The following is a 26286-nucleotide window of genomic DNA, read 5'->3' as shown; positions in this document are numbered from 1 at the left end:
GATTTCCAGAGAAAAAGTAAGCTAAATCATTTAAATGGCAGCTAGATGATATTGTCCTTGACTGGGTGAATTAATGGCTTGTTTTTACAATAGTTTTTGTTTCTTCAAGATATTTGTAACAAGTGTTCTTGCTACATTTTTATCCAGTTGGGGATTTTTTGGGCTTTTTTCTGCTTTATTTAATTATCACAGCACTATTTGATTCTGTTGTTATTTTGCAAAATTAAAGAGTTTTGAAATACGAGAAAACGGCATTTGATGGGCGAGTGAGTGGGTGCAGCGCCTCTACAAAGTCCACTAACTATTTACAATTCTTTTTTAAGTAATTATAATATTTTGTTTTATTTCCTAAGCCAAGCAATAATTTAATAATTTTAGACAATCTTTTGTGGCTTACATATTAGGCTTAGTTTGTAAAATTGAAATTGTTTATTAATTAACATTAGGCTTATTTTTGCTTTGACTTTGGCAGATTTGTGTTAGATTTGGGCAAAGTTAGCTAATTCCCCCAACCCACTACTGAAACCCATTTCTCAGCCCGCTCTTTCCTGCTTTTCCATAGACTTTTATATTCATTTAATCTTGATCTAATGCTAAGAATTGACTTTTGGTTTGCAGATTTCATATCCTACTTTTCAGCGCAAAATTCAGCGTTTTTAATTGTGATTAACTGCTCGTTTGTTCTCTAATAAATATAGGTATACATATTAAGTTCCCACTGTATCTTCTATTGGTTTTGTGGTTAAAATGGAAGTTTTCTTCTTTCGCTAGAACAACTCACACTAGATATGGTCCTATTAATTGGGCTTGTCTCTATATGATTTTATAGAAAAATCTAGCACACGATATGGAGTTACCTTGAGTATATGGTCTACTGCTTATTTTTAAATGACTTCGACTAGAGAGGGTTTTAAAATTTGTTAATGCCTAGTTAGTGTAGAATCAGAATCACGTAAAAGGTGCAGCTTTTTTCACAATTGCAGTGTTTGTTTCGCATTAGGTGTTAGCCTTAGCCCTAGATTCGTTATTTAATTAATTAACTATACACAAGTTAGAAAATAGATGTAGATTTGCCTGTTAAACCCAGTAGCCAGTATCCATCACTAAAAGGCCTGTATTGGTCGGTAGAGTCCCGTGTATCCGCAGAGCCTGGCCCGCAACGCCGGTATCAGGAATGCGGCCAGCGAGATGTCCTTGAGCAGATCGGCGCACTCGCACACCAGCAGATACATCTTGTCGCCCTTCTGTGAAGTGCTCTTGTGCAGGGCGATGCGCCGCAGACCGGCGGCACGTGGCAGGTACCTGGAATGGCGTAGCAAAATGGTAAATTTATCAATCAGGAAGGAAGAAAAATTAATAAAAAAGGATTTAGAAAAAATAAAAAATTTTAAAATTGTATATACTTTGAAAGTAGAAACCTCAAACTTCCATGTATGTATATTAGCATTTTATTTTATAACCTTTATTTCTCAACTCTTTTTTCAGCGTGTACCTGTACAACATTCGGGCACCGGTCCAGTAAAGCCAGTTCTTTTCGAATCGTTCGCCATCGTCGCCCTCAAAAACCTGCGGAATTAAAATTGAATTTTTTATGAAATTTCTGCACATTTCAGGCAGCTTCTCCGACTGCTCCTTCTTTGTTTTTTTTTTTTTTCATTTCACTACTCGGACATCGCCCACCTTGAAAACACTAATAATATAGCCGGTAGCTGCTGTCTGCGACTTCTTGAAGCTGCCGGCCTCGTTCGAGGGCAAGACAAGAGGCGGACGGCAAATGGCAGCCACCTCGCTATAGAGGTCCAGGGTGTGGGCGGCAGTGTATCTGGAATGCGGATTACAATCAAGATTGGTACATAAATAGGCAATTGCCAGCCCTGATTGGGACACTCACTTGAGGGCCTTTGGCTCAAACTTTGACAAGGAGGAGACGCGCAGGCCGGCGTAGAAGTTGGAAGGATCCGTTTGGAGCGTATTGATCAGGTAATAGGATATAAAGGGGAACTCGGCTGGAGGAGAGAAATGTTAAACTTCGTAAGTTAATTTTTTTTTAAAGCCATCAACTCACAGCTCTTCTCCATGTTGGCCAAGAGCATGCCGCCAACGGCAGTATTGGCCTGCTGCACTTCAGTCAATAGCTCTGCGGCAATGGAGCGCTGTTTTAGCAGCGGATGGGCCAGCGGGGATTCCATTACCGGATCAATGGCCTCCAGGGGACTCATTAAATGGACCAGAATGCATAGCTTAGGATCAGAGACTTCTAGGACACTCAAAGGACTAGTAGCCTTTCCATCGGCGCTTAAAGCAGGCAGCTAATAAGGTTTTTTAAAATAAAATATCATGTATTATATTTTATATTTTTTAATTTTAATTATACTTACTGGTATCCCGGCTGGCAGGAAACGATCCACACTGTGCACCGGAATAATGAAGCAATCACGATCAAGGGTAGCCAGAGAAATGGGTTCAGCTCTCGTAACTCCCGAGTTGGCACTACTACCAAAGTTCACTGCAATTTACATTAAAAATTTGATTAATTTTGGAACAAAAGCAGAAACAATAATTGGCCATTCATTTTAAAACTTATAATATAACGTGTTAGCCTTGGCAAGCTGACGGTGATAATTACAACACTCCCATGATAATTTCTTTGAAAATAGGCAGCTAAAAGCCTTAGCCTCAAAATCCTTTGTGAGTTGAGATTAATAAAGGCCTTTGCTGCAGTTACAGGATGTTGGCTCCTTTTGAAAGCTTTAGTGCTGTAATTTAGTATTTTCCCTGCCCAAGGATTTAGCTGGCTGACTTTGAGATTTTTTATAGTTCTAAGTTGGTTTTTAGCGTAAAAATTTGTATTACCAATAATCAGAAAAGGAACTAGAAAAGGAAACGAGTAACTGCCAACAGCAACATAGAAGTAGAATTGTTAAAATCGAAAACTCTTGGAGGTTAGCTACAAACAACACAACGTGCAGGGGATAGAACAGGATATTATCGGGATTAGGAGGAGGATCTTGGAGGATGTGCAGTATACGCCATTAAGGGATGTATATCTTTTTTTAGTGTGGAAGGAGCTTTGAGTGTTCTAGTGTGTTTCTGTGTAAAAATGACATTAGTGTTGATCGATATTTGGGCAGCAACAACAACAACTATAGTTGAGATCGCATCTGATCGGATTCAGTTTCATAATCAGATGGGACTCTCGGGGTTGGGGGACTCAAACCTTGCCGCGTGGCTGCAGCCGCGGCCGCTAGCAATGTTGTTGTTGCCGTGGCCACCGTTGCATCAGCGTACCCCAGTGTTGCTGTTGTTGCTGTTGCCAATAGCTGCTGATGTTGCTGCTGTAGCTGTTGCTGCTGCTGTTGCTGCTGTTGCAGGCGGATCAAACTGTTACTAGCACTGTTGGATTCTGTACCCGGTCCGCTGCTGCCGTTGCTGTTCCATCGCATCAGGGAGAAGGAAGGTCGACGGTCGACCAGCGGCTGGGGCGAGTCCAGCTCGTAGGGCAGGTTGCCGGGCAGGGCCAGGGAGGGGGCGGTGCTCGACAGCGGGGTGCTCGGAATGCCTGACAGGGCGCTACATCGTTCTGCAATTGGAGGCTGTCGATACTTTATATGCACAACACACACACACACAAACAAACACGTGTACGCACGCACACACACGCAGCAAACAAAACAACAAATCAGAGGGCGTTGTTGGGGTGGAAGAAATAATGAATGTGCGAAAGAATTCTAAACAACAACAACGTTGTTGGTGTGTGGGGGTATTTTTTTGGATTAGGAGCTTAAGGTTTCTGGTTCTGAAAGGAAATGTTGATTTTTTAAGACTTTAAAAGCTTACAAACTTAAAGAGAGATACTTAAGTGGAAAAGATTAGAAAGACATTGAAATCTTCTGTATTTCTATTCTAAAAGAATCTATAATTGGGAAGGGATAATGGAAGGGATAACAATCGTAGTCGTTTAGTTTTAGTATTTAGTTTATATGGAAAAAAATCTCTTTAAAGAAGGTAAATGTTAATACTCTTATTCCCCTGATTACTTTAAATTACTGATTACTTTTAAGGATAACCATGAGCTCCCAAAGAAAAGGAAACTCCTTTCTTAAAACAAAGATTTCTAGACTAGACACATTCATCAGTTTTTTGGATTAGTGGGCTGTGCTGCATATGCCAATGATGCTGAAAGCTCTTTCGTCCTTCGAATCCGACTCAGTTTCAAGGCCATTGCCACAGGCGGTTGGGGATAGAAATATAGTTATATGGGAAATGAAATAGTAACTTACATACGTTTTGCCTTTTGGCTTTTTGTGTGAGTTTCGTGCCCTTTAAGCCAAGCCAACTGGAAATTGCTAGATTAGCTGACACTTACACACACCCACCCAAAAATGTCCTTTCTCACATATGTATGTACGCTCATAAAACTTAAAAGGCGGGAGTGTTGCACTATTATTTAATTTAAATCTCAGAAAAAGATGGAAAACGTAGGCGGCCCTTATCATTTTACCAAACATAAAAAACAAAATTAGGCACGCTAAATTAATAGTCATTTTAAGTCATTTTTCTAATTTAAGAATTCCATTTTCTTGGCATTCATTCTGACTTGCTTTGTTTTAAGATGATAAATAAGGCGCAGTATTATCAAGTGCCCGGGTAGCTCAGTCGGTAGAGCATTGGACTTTTAATCCAAGGGTCCAGGGTTCAAGTCCCTGCTCGGGCGAACTAAACTTTTGTTTTTTTTTTTTTAATTTTTTCTAACCCTACAATTATAACGTTTCCATTCTATTATTTATATCAGGCATTTATTTCTTTAAAACAAACTTTTATAAACTTTTTTCATACCCATAAATTAAACTCTAATTAGCCACTCGAATTCGGCTTTCAATTATAATGACACTACACCAGAATTAAGCTGTTGCTCTTCATAAATATTGATGCCTCAATTAAGGTAACCTTCCATTACCCCGCCATAGATGGGCCCACCTGTCAGCCGGCTGTTTGCGAAATTGATGAAAACATTTCTATTGAATGCCCTGCAAATGGCTGGAATGCAAATGTCAGGTTAATGGAGCACAAGTAACTGTAACTGAGAGCCAGGCCCAAGCGACTACAAAGGAATCAAAGTAATCAAGGGGGACAGAGCAGGATAGAGACAGGGGAGAAGAAAGACAGAGAAAGTGACAGAGAGAGAGAGAAAGTTGGGGATATAAGGTGTGCCATGTTTGTGGATGATTGAAATGGACGCTAGGCAAAAATGTCTAAAGTACACAATCGATAAAGTGAATTCAAAATGTGTTTTAGTGAAAAATAAGATTTAAAGGTTAATGTTTTGTTTCTAATTTATAAATTTTAATGTTAATATATGTATAAGGTTTTTTGGTTCACTATTTCGATTGAGTACTGTATTTGCTTTTGCTTTGTTGTTGCTGCTGCTGCTTGTGTTGCTGTTGTTGTTGCAAGGCTAACGACAATTTACCTTCGCCGACATCGTAACCGGGTCGGTTGGGTGAGAAGAACAGGTGAGTCCTGTAGTGGATCTCCTCTGGCTGCTGCACCAGTCCCATGTCCCGCGACCTCTTCGTCCTGTTCGCCTTCGATTGAAGCTTACCGCCTCCTCCGCCAGATTTGCTCGCCCCCTCGCGGAAATTCTTGCGAAACATTAAATTCATGGTGAGTTCGGTGGTACGAGGATGGGTGGCTTGTAGATGATTTTTTAGGTGGTGGTCTGTGGTGGTAGTGGTGGTGGTGGTGCTCTTGTTCTTGTTTTTCTAATTGTCGACCGTATCTGTGTGTGTACTTGTTTTAGGTATTTGTAATTGTGGGTGAGCTTAGTTTTTGATTGCCGTCTCTCTCTTTGTTATCAGATTTGGTAGCTTTATTTGAATAAATGTTTAATTTTTTATTCTCAGTCGACAGTTTTTGTTTGCTTTTGTTATTTGTGGAAAACAATTTTAATTTCTGTTTTAAAAGACCGGCAATTTATTTGCTTTTAGCGAGGTCACACTGCCAACAGTGGAGATAATGATAATTCTTTATTATATTCAGTCTTCCTATCGTTGATAGAGAGTTTCAGTTGGGTTTTTATACGCTAATTGTAAGGTCAAAGTTGATGTTTTTATGTCATTAGAGTTTATTTTACTAAATTTCTTGATCAATTTTTTATTACTTTTGAGAAAAGTATACACTTTAATGAACTTACTAACAGCTTTAAAGAATAAGTGTAGTTAAGTGTTAAGTGTAATTTATTTACAATTCCAGAGAAAATCCTGAACTATTCAAAAAATATTACCATTCTTCAAGTTCTTAAGTAATTCATAAATATAATAATTCACTATTCAAAAAATATTACCATTCTTCAAGTTATTAAGTAATTCATAAATATCTTGTAATTAATGATTATTTAATGTGATTAAAAAAGCTCATCTAGTACAACCATAATCATACTTCCTAGCTGCTTGACTTGGACAAGAAAAAAAATATGGCAGTACTAGCACCGGTACTTTCGGGGCCAAGTGCCATGCCCTAGAGTGTGCATGGGTGTGCGTGGAAGTGGGCGTGAGTGTGGTAACAGTGAGCGGAAATTGCCCGTTTCCGGCTCAAAATTACTTAGCTCAGCCACACCGAACCGAACAGGAGAGGGCTGAAGTCACTTACAGGATACGCGAACCCGAGCTCAAGTTCCTTTATGTGGCACGTGAGGACCAAAAAAAGCCAGGCAATTACAATCCTTTCGAGTGTGAGTGGGTATAGGATTCTATAGGCATGTATTTGTGCGAGTTTAATTAGTTCAAGACACGGCGCAATTAGTTTTATGGTTGCTTATTGATTGCCTTGGCGCGGTAAATTCCGGCAGCTGTCCGGCAGAAGAGTGGGCGAGATTTCTTATGCCAATTTAAAAGTGCTTACCAACAGCCTGGTGGCCCAATTAAAGCATTAAAAAGCAAAAAACCCGATAAAACATTTTGATAAATTCGGCAATGGAAATACATACGAAATTACGAAAGTATTTCCCAAACAGCTTGCCATAACTCTTTATTGGCAAATAAACTTTTAGCCAAATAGTCTTTAATTTTGTAAGCAGAATATTAAACCATTACCCAAGTCAATCATCAGCAATATGGCAGAATGCATTAGTTAAGCATAATTCCTTCAGCACTCGATTATTCTCATCAGATGGCTGGGCAGAACTGGCCTTTTTAGCCAGAGAGTCAATCACGCAGGCCATCAACTAAGGCGAGAACCAAGTCGAGTGGATCGTAAACGTTTTTACAGCACTTTCAAGTGGCTCGGGGGCGACAATAATTAATTTTTTTTACGAGCCCAGTTACAGCAATAATGATTATCATCAAATGGCCACCACAATGTCGCACACACACCGCACATCACAACAAATGCCGAACGAAACAATCAAGAAGCCAAGACCAGTGTAAGAGATAATAACCCAAAAAAAAAGAAGAGCAAAAATTTTCTTCGTTTTGTAGCCAAAAATAAACAAGCCAATGAAATAAAATTTTGCGTTCTCTGCTTTGCCAAAAATAAGAGAAAAAATAAAATAAAAACCAAAACAAGAAGAAGAGTCACGAAAATTATAAAATTAGATTTTCATCACGCAAAGGGGGTTGGTGCTGTGGGGGGCGAAGGGGCTCGTGCTGGGCTCGTTAGGCCAAAGGAATATTCGGCCCTTGACCTTGGTTGCACGCAAAAAAAAACAATTTCTATAATATTTTATATAATTATGAGTTCTATGTACATCATACATGCGCCGATTTAAGTGTGATCTTTTCTTCCAATTTACTTTGTGAAGGATAAGGGTACTGTGCAGAATAATGGATCTGAGGAGTATGACCGATACATACATATAGATACATGAGCCGGGTTTGAAGATAAGCAAGCTAAATGCTGAAAAAATAATTCGACTTTTTGTTCTTTTCAGTTTTTATATAAAATCTATACATAAATGTCGCTGTTCCACATATTTCTTAAAATTTTGTTGTCAAGCAAAAGCCACAAGAAAAACCTTGGAAAATCTGTGTTTAAAATGTTCCTTGTTAGGAAATACATCACTTTTTTTTATTTTTTATAAAAACAGGTTTGGTAAATTTAGATTTTTGCACATTTTCCGAAAATTACAAGTGCACTTCACCTCACAATGATTTTTGTGCTCTGAATGATTTTAGTCATTTTTCATTTCTTTCTAATGGCAAAATATTGTTTTGCATTTTTATTCGGCGGTCTTGGCGGTTTGACCAACTGGTTTGGACTGGTTTCAGGCGGGCAGAAACAAACCCAGGACGCAGGAGCCAAGTTCGTTCGAACGATTAGCGAATTTTTGTTTGCACGGAACACGGGACGTATGCGTAATATTCTTGCTCAGCCTGGTAGGCACACTAATTCATTTAATTTATCAAACATAGGTAGGCCAGAGGCACATGACACTTAAACGAATCTAATATATATGTATTTAATAATACACTATGTAGCAATGCGTCATCGAACACCAAAGGAGTCAATCAATAGAGCGATTGTTAGACCATTAATATTTTTTCCAATATTCACACGCTCACGCTCCACAAACGAATCGCTACCAGGGATATACTATATTATATGAGAAGCGTACGTTTGGCCTGTGACGGGCCAAGAATTCAACTGGCACTTGGAGAGCTTTTCCGCTTTTCCGTTTTTCCGCCGCCGACGCGACGGCGATGTCGCATCTCTCGTTTGCCGGTGAGCAGAATTTTCAATATTACCTTTCTATGCCACTACATGGACTTTAACTTTTAAAAATTAATAAACAAAAGCTCATCGTTCGTCGACCTCTTTTGTCACTTGTTGCGTATACGCCGTGTCTGCCGGACACTATTTTTTCGGTGATTAATCAAATATTTACTGCATTGTATTTCATTTCATTTCATTTCATGTGTGGCGAAAACACTTTAGCTTCCCATTTCCCGATGAAAGTTCCTTACAGTGCGACCAAACAATAGCAAGTGAAAATGAAATCGAAATTTATCCGGAGCGAGCTTGCTGGGACTGACTGGCAGTGAAGAAAAAAATAACATGAAACAAACAACAAATAAAACGCAACAGACAGAGTGGTTCTGTTTTTTATGGATTGCCCTGTAAACAGGATCTGTCAATGGGGTATATCAGGCCCGAAAACATGGCCCTTTAATGCAAAGAATGTTTTTAAATCGAAAGGTATCCAAATAATATTTAATTAAATTTTGTTTCCTAAAAATATATATGTTACAAGATCCTATACTTAATAGTCACTTTTGATTCCAAACCATACCAATTTATACATTTTTTTAGGTGTCCGTTTATAACTATGTTTCCTTGTTCGTTTTGTTTTTTTTTTGCGTTTGTTTATTTGTGCTGACTGCCAGGACGAACAGGGAAACATTTTTATTGATTATGTGCTGGCTCGGTTCTAGAAATTCCCGCTCCTGTCATCTACTTCCCTTTTAGCCCCGCAACGTGGAAAGTTTGACTTTGGCATCCGGAAGTCGTTCGCTTTTTTCCGTTCACTTTGCGGTTACCAACTAATTGCAAGTCTATAAAACCGGTCATTACTTAAGCCATGGCTAACATAAACGTCTCTTAAAATTGTTATGGTATTGATTAATTCTTCTTGAATAATTAATAGTATTTACAGTATGCAATGAGCTATAATATAAATTCAAACTTCTGAGATTAGAATAATCTTTGAATATTTCATGCTCAAGTATTCTTGGCTAATTCCGAGCAACAAAGGCAGGACATAAATTATTTGCATATATTTCTGCAGTTGGCCCAAATCCCCAGCTCCGGTGGTAGCCACATTTTGAAAAGCTTTCATTTTGGTGCCTCCGACTGGCAGGTCCTCCGGAGAGCAAAAGTGATTTACATGTGTTTGGGTCTGAGCTACCTATTCCTGACCCAGAGCTCACCGCAGATGTCATGAATACCGCCCAGGGATTAGCCCTGCCACAGGACCGAGTTGCATGTCACATTGTTGCATTTTTAGACTGCGGCAAGCAAACACGCAACTTCCCATTAGGAGCTTGAGAAAAACAAGGATAATTAGACACCAAATGGCATACGCTGATGCAGTGTATGGCATAATTTTTGTTCTGCTTATCAGAAACACGTTTGGATACCCTTGTAAAAGATTATATACAAAATATTCATCTATGATCCATCAATGTCTATATATTTTAAATTTAAAACCCGATCCTTAACCGAAGTACCATAAACGATTTGAAGTTCCATTCCCCTCCAATCTGCATCTTAAGCCACAAACAAAAATTTCGATCCCGATTTTTCAAATTTTTATGAGGGAACCCCTTAGGAAATCCAGGATTTCCATTTTGGCCCCAAACCAAGTCCATATCTTGGCCAATTTTCATCCGATCCTTGAGAGGAATACCTTAAACGATTTGTAGTTGGATTCTGCTCCAATCTGCATCAAAACCTCAAAACCAAAATTTCGATCCCTATTTTTCAAATTTTTATGAGAGACCCCCTTGTAAAGTCCGGGATTTCCATTTTGGCCCCAAACCAAGTCCATATCTTGGCCAATTTTCATCCGATCCTTGAGAGGAATACCTTAAACGATTTGTAGTTGGATTCTGCTCCAATCTGCATCAAAACCTCAAAACCAAAATTTCGATCCCGATTTTTCAAATTTTTATGAGGGGACCCCTTAGGAAATCCAGGATTTCCATTTTGGCCCCAAACCAAATCCATATCTTGGCCAATTTTCATCCGATCCTTGAGAGGAATACCTTAAACGATTTGTAGTTGGATTCTGCTCCAATCTGCATCAAAACCTCAAAACCAAAATTTTGATCCCGATTTTTCAAATTTTTATGAGGGGACCCCTTAGGAAATCTAGGATTTCCATTTTGGCCCCAAACCAAGTCCATATCTTGGCCAATTTTCATCCGATCCTTGAGAGGAATACCTTAAACGATTTGTAGTTGGATTCTGCTCTAATCTGCATCAAAACCTCAAAACCAAAATTTTGATCCCGATTTTTTAAATTTTTATGAGGGGACCCCTTAGGAAATCCAGGATTTCCATTTTGGCCCCGAACCAAGTCCATATCTTGGCCAATTTTCATCCGATCCTTGAGAGGAATACCTTAAACGATTTGTAGTTGGATTCTGCTCCAATCTGCATCAAAACCTCAAAACCAAAATTTTGATCCCGATTTTTCAAATTTTTATGAGGGGACCCCTTAGGAAATCCAGGATTTCCATTTTGGCCCCAAACCAAGTCCATATCTTGGCCAATTTTCATCCGATCCTTGAGAGGAATACCTTAAACGATTTGTAGTTGGATTCTGCTCCAATCTGCATCAAAACCTCAAAACCAAAATTTTGATCCCGATTTTTCAAATTTTTATGAGGGGACCCCTTAGGAAATCCAGGATTTCCATTTTGGCCCCAAACCAAGTCCATATCTTGGCCAATTTTTGATCCCGATTTTTCAAATTTTTATGAGGGGACCCTTTAGGAAATCCAGGATTTCCATTTTGGCCCCAAACCAAGTCCATATCTTGGCCAATTTTCATCCGATCCTTGAGAGGAATACCTTAAACGATTTGTAGTTGGATTCTGCTCCAATCTGCATCAAAACCTCAAAGCCAAAATTTTGATCCCGATTTTTCAAATTTTTATGAGTGGACCCCTTAGGAAATCCAGGATTTCCATTTTGGCCCCAAACCAAGTCCATATCTTGGCCAATTTTCATCCGATCCTTGAGAGGAATACCTTAAACGATTTGTAGTTGGATTCTGCTCCAATCTGCATCAAAACCTCAAAACCAAAATTTCGATCCCGATTTTTTAAATTTTTATGAGGGGACCCCTTAGGAAATCCAGGATTTCCATTTTGGCCCCGAACCAAGTCCATATCTTGGCCAATTTTCATCCGATCCTTGAGAGGAATACCTTAAACGATTTGTAGTTGGATTCTGCTCTAATCTGCATCAAAACCTCAAAACCAAAATTTGGATCCCGATTTTTCAAATTTTTATGAGGGGACCCCTTAGGAAATCCAGGATTTCCATTTTGGCCCCAAACCAAGTCCATATCTTGGCCAATTTTCATCCGATCCTTGAGAGGAATACCTTAAACGATTTGTAGTTGCATTCTGCTCCAATCTGCATCAAAACCTCAAAACCAAAATTTCGATCCCGATTTTTCAAATTTTTATGAGGGGACCCCTTAGGAAATCCAGGATTTCCATTTTGGCCCCAAACCAAGTCCATATCTTGGCCAATTTTCATCCGATCCTTGAGAGGAATACCTTAAACGATTTGTAGTTGGATTCTGCTCCAATCTGCATCAAAACCTCAAAACCAAAATTTTGATCCCGATTTTTCAAATTTTTATGAGGGGACCCCTTAGGAAATCCAGGATTTCCATTTTGGCCCCAAACCAAGTCCATATCTTGGCCAATTTTCATCCGATCCTTGAGAGGAATACCTTAAAAGATTTGTAGTTGGATTCTGCTCCAATCTGCATCAAAACCTCAAAACCAAAATTTTGATCCCGATTTTTCAAATTTTTATGAGGGGACCCCTTAGGAAATCCAGGATTTCCATTTTGGCCCCAAACCAAGTCCATATCTTGGCCAATTTTCATCCGATCCTTGAGAGGAATACCTTAAACGATTTGTAGTTGGATTCTGCTCCAATCTGCATCAAAACCTCAAAGCCAAAATTTTGATCCCGATTTTTCAAATTTTTATGAGGGGACCCTTTAGGAAATCCAGGATTTCCATTTTGGCCCCAAACCAAGTCCATATCTTGGCCAATTTTCATCCGATCCTTGAGAGGAATACCTTAAACGATTTGTAGTTGGATTCTGCTCCAATCTGCATCAAAACCTCAAAACCAAAATTTTGATCCCGATTTTTCAAATTTTTATGAGGGGACCCCTTAGGAAATCCAGGATTTCCATTTTGGCCCCAAACCAAGTCCATATCTTGGCCAATTTTCATCCGATCCTTGAGAGGAATACCTTAAAAGATTTGTAGTTGGATTCTGCTCCAATCTGCATCAAAACCTCAAAACCAAAATTTTGATCCCGATTTTTCAAATTTGTATGAGGGGACCCCTTAGGAAATCCAGGATTTCCATTTTGGCCCCAAAACCAAGTCCATATCTTGGCCAATTTTCATCCGATCCTTGAGAGGAATACCTTAAACGATTTGTAGTTGGATTCTGCTCCAATCTGCATCAAAACCTCAAAGCCAAAATTTTGATCCCGATTTTTCAAATTTTTATGAGGGGACCCCTTAGGAAATCCAGGATTTCCATTTTGGCCCCAAACCAAGTCCATATCTTGGCCAATTTTCATCCGATCCTTGAGAGGAATACCTTAAACGATTTGTAATTGGATTCTGCTCCAATCTGCATCAAAACCTCAAAACCAAAATTTCGATCCCGATTTTTCAAATTTTTATGAGGGGACCCCTTAGGAAATCCAGGATTTCCATTTTGGCCCCAAACCAAGTCCATATCTTGGCCAATTTTCATCCGATCCTTGAGAGGAATACCTTAAACGATTTGTAGTTGGATTCTGCTCCAATCTGCATCAAAACCTCAAAACCAAAATTTTGATCCCGATTTTTCAAATTTTTATGAGGGGACCCCTTAGGAAATCCAGGATTTCCATTTTGGCCCCAAACCAAGTCCATATCTTGGCCAATTTTCATCCGATCCTTGAGAGGAATACCTTAAACGATTTGTAGTTGGATTCTGCTCCAATCTGCATCAAAACCTCAAAACCAAAATTTTGATCCCGATTTTTCAAATTTTTATGAGGGGACCCCTTAGGAAATCCAGGATTTCCATTTTGGCCCCAAACCAAGTCCATATCTTGGCCAATTTTTGATCCCGATTTTTCAAATTTTTATGAGGGGACCCTTTAGGAAATCCAGGATTTCCATTTTGGCCCCAAACCAAGTCCATATCTTGGCCAATTTTCATCCGATCCTTGAGAAGAATACCTTAAACGATTTGTAGTTGGATTCTGCTCCAATCTGCATCAAAACCTCAAAGCCAAAATTTCGATCCCGATTTTTTAAATTTTTATGAGGGGACCCCTTAGGAAATCCAGGATTTCCATTTCGGCCCCAAACCAAGTCCATATCTTGGCCAATTTTCATCCGATCCTTGAGAGGAATACCTTAAACGATTTGTAGTTGGATTCTGCTCCAATCTGCATCAAAACCTCAAAGCCAAAATTTCGATCCCGATTTTTTAAATTTTTATGAGGGGACCCCTTAGGAAATCCAGGATTTCCATTTCGGCCCCAAACCAAGTCCATATCTTGGCCAATTTTCATCCGATCCTTGAGAGGAATACCTTAAACGATTTGTAGTTGGATTCTGCTCCAATCTGCATCAAAACCTCAAAGCCAAAATTTCGATCCCGATTTTTTAAATTTTTATGAGGGGACCCCTTAGGAAATCCAGGATTTCCATTTCGGCCCCAAACCAAGTCCATATCTTGGCCAATTTTCATCCGATCCTTGAGAAGAATACCTTAAACGATTAGTAGTTGGATTCTGCTCCAATCTGCATCAAAACCTCAAAGCCAAAATTTCGATCCCGATTTTTTAAATTTTTATGAGGGGACCCCTTAGGAAATCCAGGATTTCCATTTCGGCCCCAAACCAAGTCCATATCTTGGCCAATTTTCATCCGATCCTTGAGAGGAATACCTTAAACGATTTGTAGTTGGATTCTGCTCCAATCTGCATCAAAACCTCAAAGCCAAAATTTCGATCCCGATTTTTTAAATTTTTATGAGGGGACCCCTTAGGAAATCCAGGATTTCCATTTCGGCCCCAAACCAAGTCCATATCTTGGCCAATTTTCATCCGATCCTTGAGAAGAATACCTTAAACGATTTGTAGTTGGATTCTGCTCCAATCTGCATCAAAACCTCAAAGCCAAAATTTCGATCCCGATTTTTTAAATTTTTATGAGGGGACCCCTTAGGAAATCCAGGATTTCCATTTTGGCCCCAAACCAAGTCCATATCTTGGCCAATTTTCATCCGATCCTTGAGAGGAATACCTTAAACGATTTGTAGTTGGATTCTGCTCCAATCTGCATCAAAACCTCAAAACCAAAATTTTGATCCCGATTTTTCAAATTTTTATGAGGGGACCCCTTAGGAAATCCAGGATTTCCATTTTGGCCCCAAACCAAGTCCATATCTTGGCCAATTTTTGATCCCGATTTTTCAAATTTTTATGAGGGGACCCTTTAGGAAATCCAGGATTTCCATTTTGGCCCCAAACCAAGTCCATATCTTGGCCAATTTTCATCCGATCCTTGAGAAGAATACCTTAAACGATTTGTAGTTGGATTCTGCTCCAATCTGCATCAAAACCTCAAAGCCAAAATTTCGATCCCGATTTTTTAAATTTTTATGAGGGGACCCCTTAGGAAATCCAGGATTTCCATTTCGGCCCCAAACCAAGTCCATATCTTGGCCAATTTTCATCCGATCCTTGAGAAGAATACCTTAAACGATTTGTAGTTGGATTCTGCTCCAATCTGCATCAAAACCTCAAAGCCAAAATTTGGATCCCGATTTTTTAAATTTTTATGAGGGGACCCCTTAGGAAATCCAGGATTTCCATTTCGGCCCCAAACCAAGTCCATATCTTGGCCAATTTTCATCCGATCCTTGAGAGGAATACCTTAAACGATTTGTAGTTGGATTCTGCTCCAATCTGCATCAAAACCTCAAAGCCAAAATTTCGATCCCGATTTTTTAAATTTTTATGAGGGGACCCCTTAGGAAATCCAGGATTTCCATTTCGGCCCCAAACCAAGTCCATATCTTGGCCAATTTTCATCCGATCCTTGAGAGGAATACCTTAAACGATTTGTAGTTGGATTCTGCTCCAATCTGCATCAAAACCTCAAAGCCAAAATTTCGATCCCGATTTTTTAAATTTTTATGAGGGGACCCCTTAGGAAATCCAGGATTTCCATTTCGGCCCCAAACCAAGTCCATATCTTGGCCAATTTTCATCCGATCCTTGAGAGGAATACCTTAAACGATTTGTAGTTGGATTCTGCTCTAATCTGCATCAAAACCCCAAAACCAAAATTTTGATCCCGATTTTTCAAATTTTTATGAGGGGACCCCTTAGGAAATCCAGGATTTCCATTTTGGCCCCAAACCAAGTCCATATCTTGGCCAATTTTCATCCGATCCTTGAGAGGAATACCTTAAACGATTTGTAGTTGGATTCTGCTCCAATCTGCATCAAAACCTCAAAACCAAAATTTTGATCCCGATTTTTCAAATTTTTATGAGGGGACCCCTTAGGAAATCCAGGATTTCCATTTTGGCCCCAAACCAAGTCCATATCTTGGCCAATTTTCATCCGATCCTTGAGAGGAATACATTAAACGATTTGTAGTTGGATTCTGCTCCAATCTGCATCAAACCCTCTAAACCAAAATTTCGATCCCGATTTTTCAAATTTTTATGAGGGGACCCCTTAGGAAATCCAGGATTTCCATTTTGGCCCCAAACCAAGTCCATATCTTGGCCAATTTTCATCCGATCCTTGAGAGGAATACCTTAAACGATTTGTAGTTGGATTCTGCTCCAATCTGCATCAAAACCTCAAAACAAAAATTTCGATCCCGATTTTTTAAATTTTTATGAGGGGACCCCTTAGGAAATCCAGGATTTCCATTTCGGCCCCAAACCAAGTCCATATCTTGGCCAATTTTCATCCGATCCTTGAGAGGATTACCTTAAACGATTTGTAGTTGGATTCTGCTCCAATCTGCATCAAAACCTCAAAACCAAAATTTTGATCCCGATTTTTCAAATTTTTATGAGGGGACCCTTTAGGAAATCCAGGATTTCCATTTTGGCCCCAAACCAAGTCCATATCTTGGCCAATTTTCATCCGATCCTTGAGAGGAATACCTTAAACGATTTGTAGTTGGATTCTGCTCCAATCTGCATCAAAACCTCTAAACCAAAATTTCGATCCCGATTTTTCAAATTTTTATGAGGGGACCCCTTAGGAAATCCAGGATTTCCATTTTGGCCCCAAACCAAGTCCATATCTTGGCCAATTTTCATCCGATCCTTGAGAGGAATACCTTAAACGATTTGTAGTTGGATTCTGCTCCAATCTGCATCAAAACCTCAAAACAAAAATTTCGATCCCGATTTTTCAAATTTTTATGAGGGGACCCCTTAGGAAATGCAGGATTTCCATTTTGGCCCCCAACCAAGTCCATATCTTGGCCAATTTTCATCCGATCCTTGAGAGGATTACCTTAAACGATTTGTAGTTGGATTCTGCTCCAATCTGCACCAAAACCTCAAAACCAAAATTTTGATCCCGATTTTTCAAACTTTTATGAGGGGACCCTTTAGGAAATCCAGGATTTCCATTTTGGCCCCAAACCAAGTCCATATCTTGGCCAATTTTCATCCGATCCTTGAGAGGAATACCTTAAACGATTTGTAGTTGGATTCTGCTCCAATCTGCATCAAAACCTCAAAACCAAAATTTTGATCCCGATTTTTCAAATTTAGGAAATCCAGGATTTCCATTTTGGCCCCAAACCAAGTCCATATCTTGGCCAATTTTCATCCGATCCTTGAGAGGAATACCTTAAACGATTTGTAGTTGGATTCTGCTCCAATCTGCATTAAAACCTAAGAACGAAATTTTTTATCCAGACTTTCTCAAATTCTGATGAGGGAACCCTTGGGAAACACAGGATGTCCGTTTTTGCGATTCCAATGTGTTTTGTCACCAGAAGTATAAATTTCTAACTAGTGTCTTTCGTCAACTTGTAGCATTTAGCCAATAATGCCATAAACAATTTTGGTAAGTGGTCTGAGACTTTGGCCATTGGTTGCTGGGATGATCCAAATTAAATTTCGCGCTTCATAAATTTAAATGAATTCCGTTTTCATGGCCCACTCAAGTGCCTCTCCAGGGATGAAGGCGGTTCTACGTTCAGGAGGGGTCGTGGCTAGGGTGCTGCCAATGTCACCATTTACCAGCGTTGCGAATCCTAAGTTGTCTTTTAAGTTGCCCGTTATGAGTCGCTCAACGTGTGCATAAATTAGCTTAACCCCCTTCGCTTTAGTTTAACTCGTTTGTTCTGTGCGTTTAAGTGGGTCGTAACTTTTTTTGTTGTTGGCCCTAACTGGTTGTAGTTCTTATTCTTGTCATATCCCATACCCCGCATCGACTCTTGGAACTTGGTGCTTGGCACGTGATTGTCTTCCGCTATCTGAACTTTAATTTGGTTTTTATTGAGTTAAGTCCTTTCGGCTAGACTGTCTTAGCAAACGTCACCTTGATTGTTACTTATGGAGCTCTTCCTCCCCACACAATCACTCGAAAGCACCCACCAGCCAGAACGTAGTATGTTATTTATGACATCCATTTACACAATGTCTAGTTTGCTTATTAAATTTGGCTGCGATGACAGTCCCAACATGACTTTGTTAGATGGCAAAGCAAAGTCCAATGGGGAGCAGTAGGGGCCTGATGGAGTTGCCAGTCATTAAACTCCTTTTCTTTAAACTTATATTATAAACCTTTTTTGTCGTTAAAAAGTCACCTTTGTTCGACTACTCCCTAAAATTCTTTTCTAATTACTAAATAACACTCACATGACAAAAGCACCCACCCACCGACCCACAAACCCATCATATGTCCAGACTGTCAATCCAAGAGATAATAAAACAAAGCCTCTCGTTTCTATACTGATTCTGATAAGGGCCGCACCGGGCAAAAATACTCGATTGATGGTCGGGAAAACTACTGGCTATTGGGCCCAACTGGACTAACCTTCTGTCCATCCATCAGACAGTAAATACCAACGAAATCCGGGGTGTATTTCCCGGCTCACTCTATTACCACTAAAAGATTATTTTGTCCCATTTGCTGAACGGAATTTTAAATTCCATTACCATCAACAAAACATGAAAAATAAATAAATGAAAAAAAGAAAATTTGCAGCGAGGAAAGAAAATTGCAAGTAAATCTGTGTCAGCATTTTAGCTTCGCCTGCATCAGTTTCAATTTTAGCAGCTGTTTTCGTCACTTTATGGCCAACATGATACGGGAATAGAGGGTTGGGGTACTGGGGGTATATAGCTGAGCACAAAGGGACACCATAAATAACGACGTCATACCATTTCCGTGCACATAAAATTGAAAAATGCTGTGCAAATTACGTGTAAATACCAAACAGTAGCCGAAAACCAGCAGCCAACGAATTCGCAATGAAAATGCGCGTAAATGTTGCGGCCGGAAACTGTTTATGCTTCGGCTCTCTCTGTGTGTGTGTGTGTGTGTTTGCTTGAATGTGTGGGGGAGACCAAACAACAACAAAAATAAGCTGGAGAAGGAGCAACTGCATTGGGCTTTATGGGGACAGTTTGCTGATTGTATTCCATTCGTACGTGCGGCAAACTTTTATGGTAAACAAAGTTTCACATTTTTATTTGTTCGCGAGGATAAAAAGAAGAAGTATAAATACTACTATAATAGATGCTTTTTATTGGGAACAGTGTCTAAAATTAAGTTTAGAACAGGTAAGTTATTTTAAACTTAAATATTTTATATTTTATCCCCTAAAACTTGTCCAATTCAAACTCACAAAAAAAAATGAAATCATATAAACGGCTTTGAACTAAATACAATCCCAAAACCAAACAATTATAAATTAGTTAACCAAATTTGCGGTACAATTTTAAAACCCAATCACCCACTAAATCATATAAAATTCAGCAAACCAATATTTCGGATTCTGTTTCATTTTTAGTGGCCCGAAAATACCAGCAAAGGACATACTCATATTTGCATAAGATCTAACCACAATAAAGTGCAATTACCGCCAACACATAACATTTATGAAAACCGAGTGGGAGTGGAATCGGTTTGGCCCAGAAACTTGTTGGCCATTGGCAAGAGCAAGAACGCCGAAATGCCAAAATGCTGATGTATAAATAATTCCCCTCTATTATGGCTCTGCTGACACAAGTGGCCATAACCCCGCATAACAAACAGGCGACCTCCTGAGTCCCCCGCTCGGCTCCCTATGGCAAATGGCCAAGAGCACGCACCAGACCCGCACAACAGGCTAAGAATATTTTCACAAATTATTCGAAATTGGTTTGCACTTAGAGGCAGAGCATAAGTCGAGCTCGTATATATCTGAATAAATGTACATTTCTGGCACTCACTCATATAGTCGCATTCCAGGGGCTCGGGGGGATTTTCATGGAGTTTCTTAACCCAGTACATCAAGGCCGACAATTTGGTCCGTTTCGTATTGGCCTGCTCGCAGTCGAGCACCGTAGACTCGAAGTCGAAGTTCATCTCCAGTTTTCCCATTTCCCGGGCCTTCTGTAAGGCGTTCTGAAACATTTTGCACCGATTCCCTTGCCAATCGCCAACAAACTGAGCACTGGGAACACCTTTCCAAGGTGTCCGTACTCCTACCATTTGGTTCAATATCGATGTTATAAATTCTTCTTATAAAGGCTATGATCGCTGATATGCTTGTCACTCAAAATCAACTGCGTTCTGTTCTGTCTGGGGCTCATTGTTCAGCGACAAAATAAAATCCCAAACTAATTTCTACTGTCATTATTCATACGAGGCGTTGAAATCGAGACCAAGACAAAGACAGGGTCTGGATATTTATGGCTCTGTCGTTGACACATATCTCTGGCCTGAAAAATTACTGCCAGCCAACAATGAAAATCGAAAATTGAGAAATTTATTGTTGAACAAAAAAAAAACACACACATCCTGGCACACAAGACGGCATAACATTTTTTCTGGGATAAAAGTCACGGTTTTTATAAACAGATTGATTTATGAAGGTTTTCAAAAGATGATATACATATATGTATGTTTAGAAGACCGGGTTATGTTTTTAATTTGAAAGATCCTATATATTTTAAAGTAGGGTATATTTTACAAATAAAATACATTTTTTTCTGATATTTGGAAATGATTTTTCAAACTTTTACTTTTATATTATTTATCATTTTATACGAGGATAAAGTTTTTATACAATATGGAACCCCTTTAACCAAATTCAAAATTTATTTTCCAAATATAAATAACACAATTTTAAGCACAAAAAGCTCGACCTACAAAATACCCCACCACTCTCTCCATCCATTTATCACTATCAGTCGCTTCCTTTTTGGCTGTTTAAGCTGGCATCATAAATTGCAAATTTTTATGAAAAAATATGTGCGGTCTGCGGCCTTGACAAGGCTCTGTTCCCCCGCAATCCCTAGCCCAACGCACCACTCCATCCGAGTTTGGTCAAGTGCTGCTAATTATGGCCATTATTTATGCGCTTGTTTTTGAAATTTGTCAATTTCCCTAATAATTTGCGACTCGTTTTTACGATTTTCCGCTGCCCACAAAAGCCACAAAAAGCAATTAGGAGAGAGGGTGGACCAACTAGGACATAATACGGAAGAGATCCGGATACTATACCAAGATTATCTTGTCACTGTGCTAGTTTGAAGGATGTCCTTCATGGAAATAAATATGAATCTGTTTGCGAAGCTTGTGAAGTATTTATTTGTTTAAGATTGGTTGAAAAACCCATTAATCTTGCTTAACGGCAACAAAAAATCAATTATTCCCACAAGAACTGAACTCTACCTCCTCCAGGAAAATAATTTCAATGTCCTTGGATTCCGGGCCGAAGTCATTAGAATGGCTTATCACCAAGTGATGAACGTCAAAAGTTTTCGGCGCTTAAAAGCACAGCAATAGTGACACACATTTTTGCGAAAATTCCCGCCTATGGGGATTTCTTCGTTCCGCTTTAATGTCAGCGATTTTTCACCCAAACAGCTTTGCATTCATCGCTAAAATGCGGCATGGAGTGTATATCCTTTGGGGTGTCTGGAGAGGAGGGGGTGCTGTGCCTGCCTGCAACACGAAAACTCAATTTCACTTTTGCTTTTCCTGCAGTGTGCCCCTTATTGCATTTGCATGCCACACAGTGTCTGGCCCGAAAAGGCCAAAAGCATAAATAATTAAATAAATTAGAAGCATCGGTGGCGAAAGAGGCTTTCTTGGCTTACGAAAATTTCCCGGGAAAGAAGATGTTTTTCTGTTTACTTATTTTCCATGACACAATTTCGGGCTCAATTTCACGACGTTTTCCGGCTTGGCTTAAAACGAGTTTAAGTCTTTACATGGTGCAGTGGAGGAGCCTTTTCGTGGGTGCCCTGGAATCCACAGTCCGCCATCGTAAATGCAGACATTTCGTGGTACGACGAGAGAAAAAGGGTTTTATGGAGTCCTTAGCCGGCTTAGCGGAATGCCGCGCCGTATGCATTAAAGATTTTTATTGTTAGATTTCCCCTGAATACACACACCCACACCCACATACTCTTAAGATGAATATGTTTTTTTGCGAATATGTTATAAAAATATATATCCAGCATATTTTACTTTATGGGATTTTTTGTTTCCGCATAAATCAGAGCATGAGGAATATGGTTTGCAAAGTGGATTAGGGCGGATATGATGGTGAAGAAAAAGGACATCATCCGGCAAAAGTGGTTGAGCTACTTAAGGTCCTAATAGACAATGAAATCTTGAGAGGTAAATATTTGTGAGTTTTCATTTCCCTTACTTTCAAGTGTCATTGAAGAATTGAATAGAATATTTGGCTGTTTTGATATTTGGCTGCAAGCCACTAAATAAAATTTATCTTCCATTCAGATTTAATCCGATTGGCAATCAGCATCAACTGACAGCGACCTTTGGCCGAATGGCTGTAACTATACTCGATGCACAGCCAAAAAATCCAAAATGTATATCCCTCCTTTCTTAAGGAAGGCCCTGTAATGAGCCTGACCTTAGCACTACATACTTTCTTTGATATTTCGACTGTCAGTGGCAATCTCTGGCACAGGATTCTATTCAATTTCTGACCTTTGCAGTAGCTGCCAAGGACTGGAACAAAAAAAATTATCAATTGACTGTGACGTTTGGCAAGAGTTTCGAAACAAAAAAGGCTTTCAGCAGTTATGGTGGATCTGCAGTAGTTCCAGCTGCAAATTGCATTGTGGATGTCGCCTGTGCTATAAATTTTGATAAATGAAGTCCTCTGCCATGTCACACCAGCTACTTATCAGCCTTGTCCATGTCCAGGTACGACCTTACCACCCACTCTTGCCACTTTTTTTCAAGCCCACACCCATTTGGCATCATTCCAATGACTGTTGCTCGTGTTCTGGGCCATAAACACCCTGACTAGCGGCTTAGTTGGTATTCGATAGTAGCTACATTTATTCCAGCAGCTCGAGAGCATTCAAGATCCGGTTAGCCGCCCAATATCCTTCCTTCTAGTTGGCTTTTCAATTTACTGTTTGGCATTCGCAATTTCGCATTGTTAAGCGGTGCTATTTCTCCGTTTGCTTATTTCTCACCGGTACTGTGGCTTTATTTTGTTTCTCTTTTTTCTGCTGCTACTTGCAACACAAATTCTCCTCATGCATATGCAACAGCTTCTGAAAACGCTGCATAAATCATACGCAGTGTTGGCCGCTGAGAGAATATTTTCCGTTGCCTACTTTGCGGCGAGAAGGACGTTCGTGTCCGTATTGACTCTATTTTTTGCAGCTCTGTTCTAGCCGGCTGGGCAAATATTAATTAACCAGGGCCCAGACCCAGGGCGCGTCCATTAAATTCGAGTCCGTTCAGTGGGTCAGATTAACGACAAGTATCCATCGCATCCTCCCCGTTCGAGTTCCCATTCGAGTCCTGTGTCTTAAGTCGTGTGCTTTGTGGGTCACTTTGAGCATAATTATAATTACGAGCAAGTGTGCTTACAGCATTTTCCAGTTTGCTGCAGCTGGGCTGGGTTGACGATTTTTGTATATGTATGTAGTAGTCGTCTACTCGTAGTTGTGGGTTCATTCTGCTGTCGGGGCGTTCTGCTTTTCTTGCAGGCAATGGTGCGATGGCGATGGGATCATAAATTTTAAATTAAGTTGCAATGCCGTCGGCGGTTTTCATTATTGTTGCTGTCCCGGCGCTTTGTTTTAACATATTTGCAATAAAATGCGTTGACAGCTACAAATTCTGCAACTGGAGCTTGCCTAATTGTAAAAAATGATGTATACAAACCTACATAAAAGCTTTACAGCTTTACAACAGTCACTTTAAGAACTTTAAGGAGTAATTTCAAAGCACCTTAAGAGGATTTCCTTTATAACAAAAATAGTTTTTATTAAATGCTTTATAAACTAACTGAAAATACCTTCGAAATCTACCTTAAATAAAGTTCCAAACAAATTTAAAGTTATCCACTCATTTCTAAAACTATTTCCGTATTACCTTCTTCTTCATTCAAATCTATTTTCATACGAATCTTATTTTAAAATCTAAAATAGAATATTGTAAGCTTGCTGGGGCTTTCCGTTGTATCTTAGTGTTTGCAATCAACGCTGACAAATTGCCAATCGATTTTGATGCGCCAGACATCGGCGACGACCTCTGTCACTCAAATACCCAGTCTGCAACCCGTGCCCCGGACACCACCGTTGAAGCTTCTTTTAAAATTGAACAATTTTTGTTTGCGTTTTGATGATTGCCGAAGACAATGAAATGACAATCAAAGTCACGTGCCACCCCGCTAGCTGCAAAAAATTGCATGCAAATTTATGCGAAATGAAAGGATACAAAAGGGGAAAAAAAGTTGAATAAGGGACGACGGCCTAGTAGATGAAATCGTTAGGGGGAAAATTAGGAAAAAGATGGGAAAAAAACTCAAGCCAAGGTAAAAATAAGTACAATTCGAGAACGAATCGTTTTGATTGCCAGGGACATATGCTTCGATTGCTAATAGTCTAGCCCTCATTTCAGAAGACAGAGCTTGCAGAGCAAATACAACAATTGCATGCCAACATCTTGTCTCCACGAGCTCATTATCCCATTAATGCCAAACGATTACACAAGACATATGCCGTATCGGCTTTGTTAACCTTGGAAAGCCCTTTTCTTGTTTTTTTTGTAAGTTAAATTTCAATATTAAAAGTTTAATACATTTTAGTGAAAAATTTAACCTCTTTTAGCTCCTCTCACCTTTGTTGTTGCCGGGTCCATTGGCCGTTTGCAGCGAGGACATCGGAATGGCGAGACAATTGCGCGGCGGCGGCGGAACAGCAAGGGCCAGGTCCTGCGGTGGCTCGGAGCGCGGACACGGCGTATACGCAATCTTGCTGCCACGTCCGGGCGTCGGACTTACGCGAGCATGTCGCCCCCCGGCAACGGCTCCCCCGCTACCCCGATCGCTCATCGTGTCCTGTCGCCGTTCTTTACTGGGAAATTAAATGCATTTTGCAGTGGCATCCGCTCCACCTTTTGGATAATGGTGGACTCTACGCTGGCAGCGAGGCAGCCTTGGGTCCCCCCGTGCTTATGGCATCTCGTTTTCCGGCTATTTTGCGTCAATATCCAGGCACTTTATGCTTATGCTAATGCACAGATTGCGAATGTCTTGAGGTTATTTGAGGGTGTCGCGGGGGAGGCTTTTATCCCCACCTGAAACGGTGCATTCAATTGGCAGCCGGCAGAGGCTGCCACCAAGTGGGGTGGCGGCAGGTAACCAATACGAAAAAAAACAAAAAACGATTCAACCTGCTGCGACAGTGAGCAAGGCTAAGGATGGCGCAAGGACACCAGCGCGAACACAGATACAATGTCAGGACACGATTCGAAACTCTACCAAGTCTACAACTGCACTCGTCCTTACTTCACATGCCACTGCAGCGGTGGCATCAACAGCATTACACGAGCCACAACCCGCGTGCCACACGAGCTACAATCGAATCGGAGCGGTGAAACACAAATGGGCGACCGTGCGACTTGCACTCCTCGATATCCTGCTGGCGACTGAGGCAGCTGAAATGCGGCAAAGAGGAAGGCGACAGCTTCTCGTGCGGCCAGGCATAAAAATAACACGATGCCAAAATGCCGACGGTCCCAGCAGCGCGGCAGCGCAGCAGCAGCAGAAGTGGCAGCACTTAAAGCTACAACAACAAATTCAGGAGCGGGCGAGCGCAGCGAAATCAAAACAAACAACATACCACGGCAGTGGCAGCGGCATATGCCAGACCCCGTGCTCAGTTTGTTGCCATTACCATCCACCTCTCTGATGCCACTTGCCTGTGGTGGCCTCTTCTGCGTTGCATTGAGCGAGCTTAGCACTTCCTGGCAGCGTAAAGCTCTCGAAT

General features: G+C 40.2%; 1 protein-coding gene and 1 non-coding gene across 7 annotated transcripts; one reads left to right on the top strand and one right to left on the bottom strand.

Moving 5' to 3' along the window:
- Nucleotides 1-28: 28 nt before the first annotated feature.
- On the bottom strand, nucleotides 29-26286 carry LOC108133745 (uncharacterized). Of its 6 annotated transcripts, XR_011442293.1 has the most exons (9): nucleotides 5471-5974; nucleotides 3218-3580; nucleotides 2379-2506; nucleotides 2066-2309; nucleotides 1892-2006; nucleotides 1681-1822; nucleotides 1493-1566; nucleotides 782-1302; nucleotides 29-727 (listed from the first exon to the last, which is right to left on the bottom strand). XR_011442293.1 is itself a non-coding variant. In XM_043210714.2 (8 exons), the coding sequence occupies exons 1-8, from the start codon at nucleotides 5661-5663 to the stop codon at nucleotides 1104-1106; spliced, it is 1458 nt and encodes a 485-aa protein (XP_043066649.1). In that variant the 5' UTR covers nucleotides 5664-5974; the 3' UTR covers nucleotides 29-1103. The 6 variants fall into 6 exon arrangements, 5 of the variants coding, with proteins under 5 accessions (XP_043066649.1, XP_043066651.1, XP_043066652.1 ...); XM_043210714.2 differs by having other exon boundaries at nucleotides 29-1302; XM_043210716.2 differs by having other exon boundaries at nucleotides 29-1302; nucleotides 3410-3580; nucleotides 5471-5972.
- On the top strand, nucleotides 4642-4714 carry TRNAK-UUU (transfer RNA lysine (anticodon UUU)). Its single transcript has one exon. It is a non-coding gene; the product is annotated as a tRNA-Lys (tRNA).

This window comes from Drosophila bipectinata, chromosome 2R (assembly GCF_030179905.1).
Source record: "Drosophila bipectinata strain 14024-0381.07 chromosome 2R, DbipHiC1v2, whole genome shotgun sequence".
NCBI classification, from domain to species: Eukaryota; Metazoa; Arthropoda; class Insecta; order Diptera; family Drosophilidae; genus Drosophila; species Drosophila bipectinata.
The sequence above is the reverse complement of the archived record's forward strand: the minus strand, read 5'-3'. Positions and strand labels throughout refer to the sequence as shown.